The sequence below is a fragment of the Triticum dicoccoides genome, chromosome 2A, assembly GCF_002162155.2.
Source record: "Triticum dicoccoides isolate Atlit2015 ecotype Zavitan chromosome 2A, WEW_v2.0, whole genome shotgun sequence".
Taxonomy (NCBI): domain Eukaryota; kingdom Viridiplantae; phylum Streptophyta; class Magnoliopsida; order Poales; family Poaceae; genus Triticum; species Triticum dicoccoides.
The window spans coordinates 717,662,980-717,676,534 of record NC_041382.1 but is presented as its reverse complement, the minus strand read 5'-3'; the positions used below and the strand labels follow the sequence as shown (position 1 = coordinate 717,676,534).

The window sequence follows — 13,555 nt, the reverse complement described above, 5'->3', positions numbered from 1 at the left end:
TGAAGGTCAAGGCGGCTGTTGGCTCTGTTTTTTCTACTGAACCCGGCGCAACTTTTCACTGCCATCCGATTCCAGAAGGATATACTAGGGTGATGGTGGATGAAATAACGGAGGGATTTGAGGACCTCCAGCTTGACCACCCTACCGGTGAAGGGGAGACTCGGCTGGGTTCTGCTCTGAAGACTCCATGCCTATGGCGGAAGGAGCTCATCAACCTTCCGAACTAGACGCCTCCGCCTCCTCCTCCTCCTCCTCCGGCGAGTCAGGGCACTCCGCCTCCTCCACCGCCTCCTCCTCCGGCGAGTGACGATCAGGGCACTCGGCCGGCTCCTTCTCCAGCGCGTGGCGGCACTCCGCCTCCTTCTCCGCCTGCGCTGGCGCGCCCGAGCAGCCAGCCTCCTCCTTCTCCGCCTCGTCAGCAAGGGCGGAAGAGACCTGCCGCCGCTCCGGCTACTCCGGCGCGTCGTAGTCCTTCTGCTCTGCCTCGTAAGAAAGTAAAGAAGACAACCGCTCCGTCTGCTCTGCCGGCGTCTAGCAGTACAGCCAGAGGCGGGAGGACATACAGATTCGGTCCTTCTCTGAAGACTCCAGAGAAGTTACCATACGAGAGGACCCTGGAGGAGAATGCCGAGATCGAGCAAGAAGAAGTGAGGAACTTCTTTGAAGGGGTGAAAGCAAAGAAACATCCACCTCCGGAGGAGAAGGTAGATCCGGTGAAAGCGAAGCGCACTCTGGCTGCCCTGACAAAACCACCCAAGTCTCCACCGAAAGGAAACTATGAGCGCATTATTGGAAAGGAATTTGCCGAAGTGGAGCGGTCGGGAAGTACTGTCAATGATCAAAGGCTGAAAGAACGACGAGCTGGGAAACAAATTGCACAGCTCGGCGAACAAGCGAAGCAATCGTGCCCCCCGCTTAAGGTGCCTAGCGACATCGTCGCTAATGATCCGAGGATGGTGTCCGGTTATAGCAATCTTGGAGATTACCTGCCCGACGATGTATATTATGATTTCATGAAGGTGCAGATACAAAGATACGAGTACGGGAAGCCTCTCGTCAAAGATGAAAGATCTCTATCAACGATGATGCGAAGATTGCATGATTGGTACTTGAAAATCTGTAGAGAGTCTGGGGGGAGGAGTACTTTGTATGTGAGAGTTAAAAAGGAGCATGACCTCATTGGAATTGATATGTTGCCTGTTCCATTTGAGGAGTTCTTTCAGTTTTTCAATCAATTAGCCCTCGATAAAGCAACGGTCACCTGCTACTGTCTGTAAGTAGTACTACTTCTATCATTAAGTCTCTCTATATAGCTCAGCTCTTTCATTGCATGTATTTATAATTATCCTCACTATATTATGCAGATTGAAGATCGTCGAATTGAAGAAACGACAAATCGGTGATATTGGGTTCATTAACACAAATATCATAGATGCAACTCAGGTTAAATTTCATGCCGCAGATACCGAGGCCAACTTGCTACGATCATTGGTAATAAATGAAAACAAAAATATAATACTCTTTTCTTACAACTTCAAGTGAGTGTTACTGTCTTGTGCGTATTCGGTTTCCCTTATATATTAGTCAAGGTTATAGTAATGTAATTGATGAGTTATGCATGCGTGTGCAGTTTCCACTATATTCTCCTAGAGATTAAGCTTGAGCAGGGACTAGTAACCGTCTTAGACTCAAGACAAAAAGATCCCCAGGACTATGCGGACATGACTCAAATGCTCGAGAAGTAAGTTAAATTGATCATTATCCACCATATCAGCAACTTTGTTTATTTCCTGATATATCAAGTAATTGTTTTCTTTGTCTGGCAGAGTTTGGAAAAAATTCACCAAAAAAGCTCCGGGACTCCCGAAGAAGCTGCAATTTAGACACCCGAAAGTAAGTACTATAGTAGCATGTTCCGCGCATCTCCTATTGATTCAAGCGCTAGTTTCATCAATACCATTTGGCATTCTTGCTTATCAGTTTGATTGACCTCTATTTCTTGTAAAGTGGTTGTGGCAGGAATAAGGAAATGATTTCTGTGGATACTACGTTTGCGAGTCCATCCGCCACACGACCTGTGAGCGGGGCTACTCTGACGAACAATATGAAGTGCGTAAATAACAACATTCACAATTTTATTTTATTACCATCATTTGTGTTGAGTTTCATTCATTCACACACACACACACACACACACACACACACACACACACACACACATATATATATATATATATATATATATATATGTATTGACCCCCTTCTTCAAATTAGATGTTTCGGAAGCGGGATGAACTCCTAGCACCAGCTTGCATGCGAGCAATTCAAGAGGAATTGGCGGCATTCTTTCTTGACCACGTGATCGCTGAAGACGGAGAATACTATGTGGACCATGAGTCCGTATGTTAGGAGATTATATTTGTAAGAGATAATTATTGTATATATGTAGCCGGTAGTGTCAGATAAATATACGAGAACTTGTTATTCGACCAATCTCTCGGAGAAGGAGAGGTGGTCGATATCACTTCTCTCTGTATGCATATATGTTCATGACGATCTTCTGTTTCCTTCGTTTGCTTACTAGCTAGCTAGCGTGTCTAGTCCTCTCTATACGTATGTATAGTACGTAGCGTCTACCAAGCACGGACATAAAAGAGGACACTTCTCTCTATTAATTATAGCTAGCTAACACAATATATGAAACACCTAAATTAACCCCCCAAAACCCCCAAACGCCCCCTCCCCCCTTTCAACAAAAAAACAAAACCCCCAGCCACAGAAATGCTGATGCGTGGATGCCTATTGGTCCCGGTTGGTGCCACCAACCGGGACCAAAGGCCCTCCTGCCTGGGCTCCACGCACAGGCCACGTGGAGGCCCATCTGTCCCGGTTCTGGATTGAACCGGGACTAAAGGGACAGGGCATTAGTACCGACCCTTTAGTCCCGGTTCAGGAACCGGGACAACAGACCCTTTTTCTACTAGTGGGAGTGCCCTATGACGTACGAATAATTCGGAGGAACGCTCATTTTTTTTCATTTTCACGGGTGACAAGGTGAGCAATTTATTTTAACTTTAGTGGCAGTTTCGATGAGAGACGAAGAATTCAAAAAAAAAAATCAACGAAGAGTTTTTGCACTTATGAGGGGGGGGGGTAGGTAATTTCAAGGCGGAAAAAAATCAAAGAAACAATTAACAAAGAGTTTTTTTCATTTACGAGTGACATAGTGGATAATTTACTTAAACTTTATGGATAGCTTAGCATTAGGATAGGTGGACGGATCAAAAAATCGGTGAAACACAATGTCCTTTACTATTAGGGGTATAAATATCTCAAATGATAACGCCCACACGTGTGACATGTTTGCACTCCGTCCACACGTGTTGATCCACGTTGATTCTGTTTTGCATGAATTTGAAAGAAATATGTCGGAATTTCAGTGTCACGTAGGCATAGCATGTTGTGTGGGTGTTAGAGCGCTCGTCCACACGACCCGCAGTGTGCGGTTGTTGATTACGCCATGTGGGCGAACCAGTTCCCGCCTACACAGACATCACCTAGTCCGCCCGCGTGTGGGGTGAACTTCTCTTCGCCCATACGACACTCGTACATTGCTAGATGCAACTGCAGTTGTGCGTATGTGGCAACCAGGTAAACACACATGGCAACTATGATTAACCACACATGACAACTATGGTTGGACCACACATGGCAACTGCAGTTGCGCGTACGTGGTAACCAGGTAAACACACATGACAATTATGATTAACCATACATGACAACTATGGTTGGACCACACGTGGCAACTAGGTAAACAACATGGCAACTATTGTTTGACCACATGTGGCAAATAGTTAATCACACACGACAACTACCATAAATTAGACATGTCAACTATATTTAACCAAAAAGAGAGAGTTGCCATGCTTTTACAACTACATTTGCCATCCCAGATAACTAAAGTTGCCATCCCGGGGCAACTAAAGCGTCATCTCGGGGGTAACTAACGTAGCTACGGCAGGACGTGTGGGCATATTTGCTTCGAGCCACATGCGCGGGGTGGGGATGAGTAGTACTTGTTGAACGTGTGGCACGAAGTAGCTGCACCCACACGAGTGGGGAGCTCTAATGTTCGCCCACACATGACCCGTGTGAACTGCCTTCTGCTTACGCCACACACGGTGTGTGAGCGAATGTTTAATATGGCACACGTGTGGTGAATATCGGGACCCATAGATATAGTTTGATTTGATTTGAGTATGGGTAGGAAAACACAAAGAAAAGTTTGATTTAGCTGAGGTTTTGATAAGATTCAATTTGATTTGATTTGGATATAGGTAGAGAAGGGCAAGTAAAGTTTTAATTTTGATTTTGATTTTGGCAAGATTTGATTTGATTTGAGTATAGATAGGGGAAGACAAAGGAAATTTTTGATTTGCTTGATGTTTTGATAAGATTTGATTTGATTTGACTATGGCTAGAGAAGACAAGGGAAGTTTTGATTTAGTGTTAAGATTTTGATTTGGTTAAGTTTTTCCTTTGGTTAAGTTAATGCAGGACATGTTTGGAAAGAGCGAGGACCACAGATGAATGTACAAACATCAAATCAAGCAGCGAATCAACCTGTGGTTGAGTTGGTTAGGTGGACAGTGGTATCCCCAACCCATCAGGGTTCAAATCCTGGTGCTCGCATTATTCCTGGATTTATTTCAGGATTTCCGGTGATGCGCTTTCAGTAGGAGGAGACGTTCCCGTTGACGACAAGGCGCCTACGGTGACTTCGTAAATCTCAAGATGATATGCCGGCTCAGTCTCTCGGAGGTGCTCATAGGGGTAAGGTGTGCGTGTGTGCGTTCGTAGGGATGGGTGTATGCGCGTGTATATGAGCGCTTGTGTTTGTACTGATGCTAAAAAAAAACATCAAATCAAGCATCACGACCATTGACTCGCTTCTTACGGTATAAAAAGATTGTTTTAAAAAAAATCGTTCCATTGCCCCGTCCCTCGCCGGCGCGCACATGTTTCTTTTCAAGTTGCAGGCCCGTTGGCGCCGCCGCGTTTTATACTGTTTCCCGTCACATGGCCGCACCACCATCTTCCTTGCCTTGGTCCGCTCCCTGCCATTAGACACCCCTCCAGTAGCCTACCACTCTCCCAGCGCTGAGCAATGCATATGCATTGACCGGTTGACTGACCCTCTCCTCCCCCGCTCTCCGTCAGTCCCTCGCTCGTTGTCCCTGCGCCTGCAGCTCCTTCCACTGTTGCCGCGCGCGTGCCGTCCGTCCGCGAGGTACTTTTCCCGTGCTCCGTGGGCTTTCATGTGAGTGAGCGATGAGTGCGCGCGATCTTAATTTGACTGTGCCGTGAGCTAGATTAGTCGTTTTGTCAGATGCTTGGTGACGGCAGTGCTTTCCATTCGAATGGAATGGGACAGAGGATCTGGATCGTAGCGATTCCGGGGCTGTTCTTTTGGAAAGTTCAGTTCAGAATCAGATGGCCTGAATGTTAGCCTCAGAGATTTGCACATCTCATTTCCTCATTACTTTTGCGTTTGTTTGTTTGATTCTTTTGGTTTCTCTGGAGTAGGCGCGCACAAGGTACCACTAGAATCTCAGGTTCGTTTTAACCTTTTATACAACTACTACTAGTACTTTTTTCCGTGTCTTCCCTTTATCTGAAATTCTGAATATATATATGCTCTCTCCAGTAGTGTCTTGAAAAGAAAGTGACGGCACCTTCTTCAGTAGCCCAGGAACAGTGACAGTAAATTGTGTTCATCAGCTGCATTCCTCAGTAATTAATTACTGCCGCGTGCAACAATCGCTGGCATCGTTTGAGTAATGCTTATATCACAATCTTGCCAGGTAACGACAGTCCAAAATGGAGAATCCTGGGAAGGACCACGAAGATGCGCTCAAGGATGTTGAATTCAGGGAGCAACATGGTCGTGTGGATCTCAACCGGCTTTTGGAAATAGCAAACACTGAGAGAGGCGCTTTTCAAATGCAGTCCTTTGTGAAGCAGTGGGAATACAAGAGGGCCAACACTGCCCGGCTCCTGAATGAAGAGCTCGCTCGTCTTTCTGAGCAGCGAAAGGAGATTGAGCAAAAGAAGCAACAAATGCTAGAGGAGGAACGTCACAATGCCCTGAAGTGTTCGAGCCAAGAGAGCAGTGACCTTTCTCATGACCAGGAGCTTGAAGATGATGCAGAGTATGACACTGTTTCCTACTGGAAATGGCGAGCGCTGCGGTCGGAGAAAGCGCACGAGGCAGACCTGCAAAGGGAGCGTTCCTTGGAGGAGAAGCTGGAGGAGTATATGAAGAAATTTCAGTCAGAAACACCGGTGGAAGAATTCTCTGCGGTATTAAAACACGCCGATTATTTCTTGCACCTGATTCTCCAAAGTTCTCCCGTTGTAATTGCTCATCAGGTCTGCCTTTATGCATTTCGACACCTTTTACAGCTTCCTATATTTCTATGTACATTTAGGTGGCATTCTAGAGCATTCGCAAAAAAAATGGTGGCATTCCAGAGAAACAGCAAAGCCAAATGAGGGAGCGGTTACATGAAATTTGATGATATGGTAATAATAACAATTTCTTTCTTCTTTTCAGGATGCTGAGTTGCGGTACCGCTACATATTTAATCACTTTCCGACACTGGCAGATGAGGTGAATGCATTTGCCGCTGATTTTTTCCACTCCACATTGTGTGCTGCTCCTTAATCTTGAACTTCAAGTTGTAATTTTTGGCTGACTCACAATTTGTTTTCAGGATGTTATTGGTAAAACAGACCATGAGATATTGTCAGGAGAGGGGATAGACGAGATGAATAAGGTCAAGAGAGAGGTTATGGCCAAGGGTATACCGACTAAAAGAGAGTTTGTATTTGATACTCCATTGTTTGGACCAAAGACCTTTGTGGTATACATCGAACCGGTCTTCAGCAAGTCTGGGGAAACAATTGGTGTGAATTATGTTGCAATGGACATCACAGACCAGGTAATTTGTTAAATTGAATTCTCTCATATATCTGTTTCTTTAATTTCCGTTGCTTCAAAATCTACAGAATACTAAGATTTATTATGGTCCCAGCTTTATTCTGAAACTGATTATGTGCTTCTTTGTTTCCCTTGTTTCCTTTACACAATTGTACACTTTTTTCTCCAGTGAAAATAGCGTCGTCATCCTTGTTGGTCTCCATTAATAAACTAGCATCGTCATCCTTGTTGGTCTCCATGAATAAAACAGTGTTGCCATCCTTGTTGGTCTTCATGATTTCAGCTTTGATAGTGCGCATGAAAAGCATTGTTCAGTGATCTTATAAACTACTAATTGAGTTTGAGGGTATTTTCCACAAGAGCCGAGATACTATTTTCATTTAAAAATAATTCCCCAAACTGATCGCATTTCATACACTGCATCTGCATGTTGTTCCACATTGAAATTACATCTTAATTCTACTCTTCTGAATTGTATCTACTTCAATGCGCTTTAGGTGAAAACAAGAGAGAAAATGACAGACATAAGGGTGAGGGAAGCTGTTCAAAAAGCCAAGGAAACAGAGCATAGCAGATCACTTAATATTATAGGTTTGCATGTTGTACATTTTACTCTAGTATTGATTTATTGCATTTAGGTTCAGAATGGTACACTGAGTACTCCCACTTATCTAACAATGCAGAGGAAACAACGCAAGCAGCACAAACGCTAGCCACAATGTCACATGAGATCAGATCTCCCCTTTCAGAAGTCCTTAGCATTGCCGAAATTCTCGCAACTACCAAACTGGATCAAGAACAACATCAGTTGCTGGAGGTTACGTTATCCGCTGGAAATGCTGTGTTACAGTTGATCGATGGCATCCTTGGTCTCTCCAAAGTAGAGTCAGGTATTTAAATCATACAATATTTAAGTGAAATCATTTTTCTGTTGATTAGTTAAATTGTTGGATTTCCTAGATACCTGCAACTGGCCTAGCGCATCACTAACTTGACAATTGGTTGGTAATTAGTACTGATTCAGTTCTTTTAATGCAAAGGCACAACAACACTGGTTGATGATTAGTAACAATGTTGACTAATTTTAATATGGTACGGGCCCTGGCCCATATATCTAATAGTTACGTGTAGCAAATAAGTCAAGAATGAGGTTTTCCAAGTGGAGATGAGTTTTAAGATTCGTTTCAGAAATATCTCAAAAGTCGGTCGTGCATTAGTATTTGTTCCTCTAATTGTTAGTGCATTAATTAGTATATGTGCCAAACATGCTTGATATATCTGAAGTAGATTTTTTTCCTACCTTCATTATTTCAGGAGTTATGAAACTACAGCCTGCAATATTTAGACCAAGGGAAATAGTTAAACATGTACTCCAAACTGCATCGTCATTTATGAAGAAGGAATTGATACTTGAAGGGTGCATAGGTGATGATGTTCCATCAGAGGTACTGACAATTATCCATATTTTGTTGCATGCTTTTTTGTTTGTATTGATCAGGTCTACATTAATGTTTTTGCAACTTGAATCCAATTGCCTTAAGAAATTATATAAGTAACTGTTAGGAGAGATTGTTGGCAGTCCAGGGATTCAGCTGACTTACAAATGATATAGTTACCTAAGTTTTTTCAATGTCTCTATAGGTCATAGCTGATGCGCAAAAGATTCAGGAAATTCTGAGATACTTGATCAGGTGAGCTTCCATTTCATTTATTCCCAAGACATACTGGCCTTCTTAAGAGGTTTAATAAAGATAATGAACAGACATGCTTGGATATAGTACGAAACATATGTTTGATGATATTTTACATTTGAAACAGTTTCAGCAATGCGGTGAAGTTTACACATGAAGGGAAGGTTGGGATAAACCTTAATATTGTAGATAAGCAGCAACTGGAATGCAAAATAGAACATACAAGCCCAGTTAACACTGCAACAGAATATTATGCTGCCTGGCCAAGCCATAGCGGTAAAGATGCCTCGAGTTGCTCAAACCGTGAAGATGCTCATCAGAATGGCATTCCATCAAATGAAAATTGTACGGAGGAAACTGTTTGGCTTCGCTTCGATGTTTATGACACTGGAATGGGGATACCAGGTTTTTGCTGATACTTTTGATATACATCTGCATGATCATAGTTTGCATGTTTCACTTGACAGGGAAACATTTATGGTTTCTGGAATATGTTTCTGATTCATTTTTGCTGGTTCTTTTGGCTTATGATCATCTGCAGAGAAGTCATTACCTTTTCTGTTCAAGAGGTATATTCATGCCAATGGTGATCATACAACAAAATATGGTGGGACAGGGCTTGGCCTTGCTGTCTGCAAGCAGTTGGTATGTATTTGTTCAGTTTGAATCCTTGGACCTCAAGATAGCATTGAGATATTATTAAGGTGTTTCTGCCTTTGTATGTGTAAAAATTGTGTATCAGTTATCTGATTTTCACAATGATTCAGGTGGACTTGATGGGCGGTACTCTCACTGTGATTAGTAAAGAGAATGAAGGGTCAACATTTTCAGTCATGCTGCCTTGCACAATTCCTGCAAGAGAAGCGCAGTGATGCTCCTGACAATGGGCAAAACTCCTGTACCAGAACTTTCTGGGAGTACTACATTTTTTCTGACTGCTGAAATACCAGCTTTTGAAAAGGCAAAGATGTTTCAGGGCTGAAAGCATGAGTAGTAGTATAAGCTAAAGAATGTGATTTACAGTTTCCTTGTTTTGTTAGATCAGCCAGGGTGTTGATTTATTGCTTCATATCAGCAATTAGTACATGTATGTAATCAAGAATCAGGAAAACATACAAATAAATTGCAATTCCAAGATTTGTAGAAAAATAATAAGGAGAAGGATGCCCAAACCTACAGATTTGTCATTAACACTTAGCACTACAGGTTGCCATTGGGTCATTCTGTCATGTAATGTGTATATACAAAAATGCAAATTTTAAAGGCTTACACAGAAGAGATATAACTGTGACATACAGATGTAAGATTTCTGAACCAGAGTAAAACAGTACTGCCTATCAGTCCATGATAAGGTGTCATCTTATTCTACTTCTAAGAAGACTTGTCGCGCCAAATGCGGGACACCTCGTCCAATACCTCCTTCAAAATCAGCGGGCAGCTAGCTACGAGATGCTTGAATCCGTCGGTTAACATGACCGGGCCAAGCATGTCCGGCGAGGCCATGAATCTGATGCAGGCTCCTCGCAGCTGCGAGCAGTGGTGTTGCTCTGCTAAAGCCAGGGTGGTTGACACTGTTTCCACATCAATTGCATCGCTCAGCTTCCTTTCACACAGCAGCCTTAGCCTGTCGACGCCGTACCGATCCGCGGCGACCAGCATGTGCTGCATAGCCGCAGCTTTCCCATCTTTGCAGTTATCAGGAAGGGTGTCTGTGTAGATGAAGTGAAGAAGCGCCTCGAATATCATAGGCTCCATGTCGTCTATCTTGATGCACTCTGTGGCATTTTCTCTGAGCGGGCCAAAGAGCTCTGCTCTGAAGACAGGGGAGCGGAAGGCCAAAACACACCTGTGAGCATGGAACAATTGGCCACACACAGTGAACGTCACATCGGCGCCTTCCCCGTCCTGCAGCATGTTCCCGAAATCCTGGTGCAGATTCGACGGCGGAACCACGATCGAATTGGTCTCGACGTCCTGGGTGCGGGACTCTTTGGTGACGGTGAGCAGGCACCTGATGGTGAGGCAGTCGTTCTCGAGGAACGGCGAGCCCTTGATCTTGGACTTCTCGATGAACTTGATGAAGCCCCAATTGTCACTCGCCGGAGAGAATGTGTGCTTCATATAGGAGTTGGTTACCTGGGACAGCCGGCCGTCGTTCTCGATCAGGTTGAGGGTGAACCTGGCCCTGACGTCCTTTTCGCGGCTGAAGTAGTAGAGGAAGGCGGAGGCGTTGCCGAGGCAGTTGGCGGTGGAGCCGTCCGGGTAGAACCTGACGGCCCAGTCGAGGCCGCCGACGGTGAAGGTGCTGGAGCTGACGAAGCGGCCGACGCCCATGCCGTCGAGCAGCGAGTAGCCCGTGACCCGGAAGTCGTGGACGGCGGTGACCGAGTCCGTCACGCTCATCGACGACGTCTTGGGCAGGCAGTGGCCCGGCGCGACGGCGGGGAATTCGCGGTGATCACCCATGGAAGGAGGAGCAGGGGGCGACAGGCCGATGATTATCAGCGGAGGGGTTTCTGGAGGCTGGAGTCGACGAGGGCATTGCAGGGCCGCGCGGATCGGTCCCGATGGCCTCAGCGGCGCGCCCCGGCGGCGGATCGGCGGGCGTCGGGGGAGACGACCATCGGGGGACCGGTCGGGGGAGGATCCGGGGAGGTAGGGGCGGAAGTGAATCCCCCTCCCGCTTGACGGGAAGCTGGGCCTCGGATCGCCCCCTGCGCGCGCCGGAGCGGGGGGAATCGGGGTCGCGGCGGCCGGCGGTGGCGGAGACGGCGGAGCAGAGGAAAACCCCGGAAACCGAACGGAAATTGCCTGCCCCAGTCCAAACCCCTGCCACCTCGGTTTTATTCCGCCCGTGCCCTTTTAAAGCCCGGGAGCCCTAATGGGCCGAGGGCCCGCGCAGCCTTGGCGACGAGGGAACGCCGCTGGTGGTGCGCTCCTAGCGCACAGCGGAGGCGGCGTGGAGGCTCGTGATTTGCTTTCGGTCTCTGCGGTGCGCCCCGGATGGACTTGTTCTTCTCGAGGGGGGATTTTATAGCGTGGAGGGAGGAGGCTGCGGCCAAGGGGCCTCACGTGCCTATCTCGTGGGATAATGCATCGTCTAGAGTATCTTTCCATAGGAGGGTGCCCATTAATTGTGTCCCTAGATAGAAACACAATTAATGCATGCTACACAATTCGAATGGCCTGCGTCTTTAGAAGATAGGTCTCGATTAATGCATGCATGATTAATTGTTTTTCTAGATAGGATATGTCTTTCCCCGCAGAAAAAGATAGGATGAGATAGGATGTACTCAGTGACGTCTATATTAGTTTGAGGATGGGCAATAATTGTTTTCTAGAACAAAATATAAATTATATTATCCGCAAAAAAATCGGGTTTTTTGGGGGAAAGTTCTGGATTTGATGTTAGTAAGGGTCATATCTTTTTGAAGGGTAATAAGGGCCATATATGTGGTACGGTAACTCTATCAACACCTTTTAGACCATCCATCACATATATCTTGGCAAGTAATTAATAAAAAAAAAAGGCATGTGGTAACATAGTATGTTACTCATACTATGGGTACGTAACATCACGTGTACCAAGACAAGATGAGTCTACAACCTAACAAATAAAGTGTTGCATGCCACCATACATATGTTACTTCTCACTATAATGATAGTAACACTATAGTGTTACTAGTCTAAATTACTCCCCACTATGAGTAGTCTTCGAAAGTTGCGGCCACGGGGCCTAGGTGCCCATCTCATGCATTGTATCATACTATTGTATCCAAGAGACATCCTATTTAATGTGCTTTTAAGATAAATTATGAAATAACTTGCATTTGATGTCAGTAGAGCAATCTCTAAAACTAGTACAGTAACTCTCTGTTTTCTCATTAAATAGGATGCCAAATCAGAATTTTACTTTGAGGACATCATTTTTTTCTTCAATAGGGCACACACGTGGATGTTCATGGTTTGTTTTCTCTCTTGGCGTGCCAAAATTACATTGCAAGAGCGGCGACTTGTTCTCAAGGCGATTGTTGGGATGGGGGCATCGAATCTTCTAGGAAGCTGCATCCGCGGGCCGTGAAGTCTATCATGTAGGTTAATGCATCATATCTCGAGTTCTATCTAGAAACATAATTAATGCATACAACACGACTTCAATGACGTGTATCTTAGTCAGATAACTCTCATGCATACACATTTAGTTTATTGTCTAGATAGGATGTCTTCTGCAAAAAAGTTATCTTGATGTGTATCCACTAGTGCAGAATCCTGCTATGAAGACACGCCTATCACACACCCTCGGTGACGATGCAATACACTAGGGGTGGCTTTTCGGAGGGGAGCCTAACAATAGGCCTACCACGGGGCACATACGACCCAAATGGAGCCCAATCACAGGAGGGAGCCCGGAGGCCCGGATAGGGCTCGAGAATCATCTTCGTGAGCAAGCCAAGCTGACGGTGGCGCAAAATCAGGGGAACCCCCATGTAAACCCTAGCCCATGTCGTCTATATACTGCGAGGCTAGGGATAGTCTTTCCCATCTACAGCCGTAGTCTATACTCTAGGTCGTAAACACCATCTCCATTGTGAATCCTCATACGAGGAACTCCATCATGAATATAGATGAGAAGCAGGACGTAGGGTATTACCATTCCCAGAGAGCCTGAACCTGGGTAACCGCCTTGTGTGAACTCCTTTTGGCACTTTCGACCATGTTTCCAACCGTACCAAGGGTACTGATGGTTCTACGTACCGTTAGTTGGCGCGCCAGGAAGGGGCTGCGCTGGCTGAAGATCGAGTCCAGATCGGATCTCCCATCGCTTCTGGAGGCCACCTGCTGGGAGAGAGCCTCACTTTCA

The 13,555-nt window shown here is 45.4% G+C and overlaps 2 protein-coding genes across 2 annotated transcripts; one reads left to right on the top strand and one right to left on the bottom strand.

Moving 5' to 3' along the window:
• Positions 1–5,134: 5,134 nt before the first annotated feature.
• Positions 5,135–9,719, top strand: LOC119356547 (probable histidine kinase 1). The gene is made up of 11 exons (XM_037623514.1): positions 5,135–5,290; positions 5,865–6,432; positions 6,617–6,673; positions 6,777–7,004; positions 7,501–7,594; positions 7,687–7,893; positions 8,318–8,448; positions 8,645–8,694; positions 8,822–9,099; positions 9,236–9,339; positions 9,462–9,719. The coding sequence occupies exons 2-11, from the start codon at positions 5,881–5,883 to the stop codon at positions 9,564–9,566; spliced, it is 1,806 nt and encodes a 601-aa protein (XP_037479411.1). The 5' UTR covers positions 5,135–5,290; positions 5,865–5,880; the 3' UTR covers positions 9,567–9,719.
• A 159-nt stretch (positions 9,720–9,878) lies between these two features.
• LOC119356548 (BTB/POZ and MATH domain-containing protein 2-like) lies at positions 9,879–11,678 on the bottom strand. Its single transcript, XM_037623515.1, has one exon. It carries the CDS (start codon positions 11,158–11,160, stop codon positions 10,066–10,068), a length of 1,095 nt encoding a protein of 364 aa, XP_037479412.1. The 5' UTR covers positions 11,161–11,678; the 3' UTR covers positions 9,879–10,065.
• Positions 11,679–13,555: the final 1,877 nt, after the last annotated feature.

What these genes read in the sequence shown, in the direction of transcription:
- LOC119356547 (XM_037623514.1), top strand. Translation starts at nt 5,881, where the DNA reads ATGGAGAATCCTGGGAAGGACCACGAAGATGCGCTCAAGGATGTTGAA. An exon ending in CAGATCACTTAATATTATAG is followed by an intron (nt 7,595 to 7,686) that starts GTTTGCATGTTG and finishes CTAACAATGCAG; the next exon opens with AGGAAACAACGCAAGCAGCA. An exon ending in GTGATGATGTTCCATCAGAG is followed by an intron (nt 8,449 to 8,644) that starts GTACTGACAATT and finishes ATGTCTCTATAG; the next exon opens with GTCATAGCTGATGCGCAAAA.
- LOC119356548 (XM_037623515.1), bottom strand. Translation starts at nt 11,160, where the DNA reads ATGGGTGATCACCGCGAATTCCCCGCCGTCGCGCCGGGCCACTGCCTG.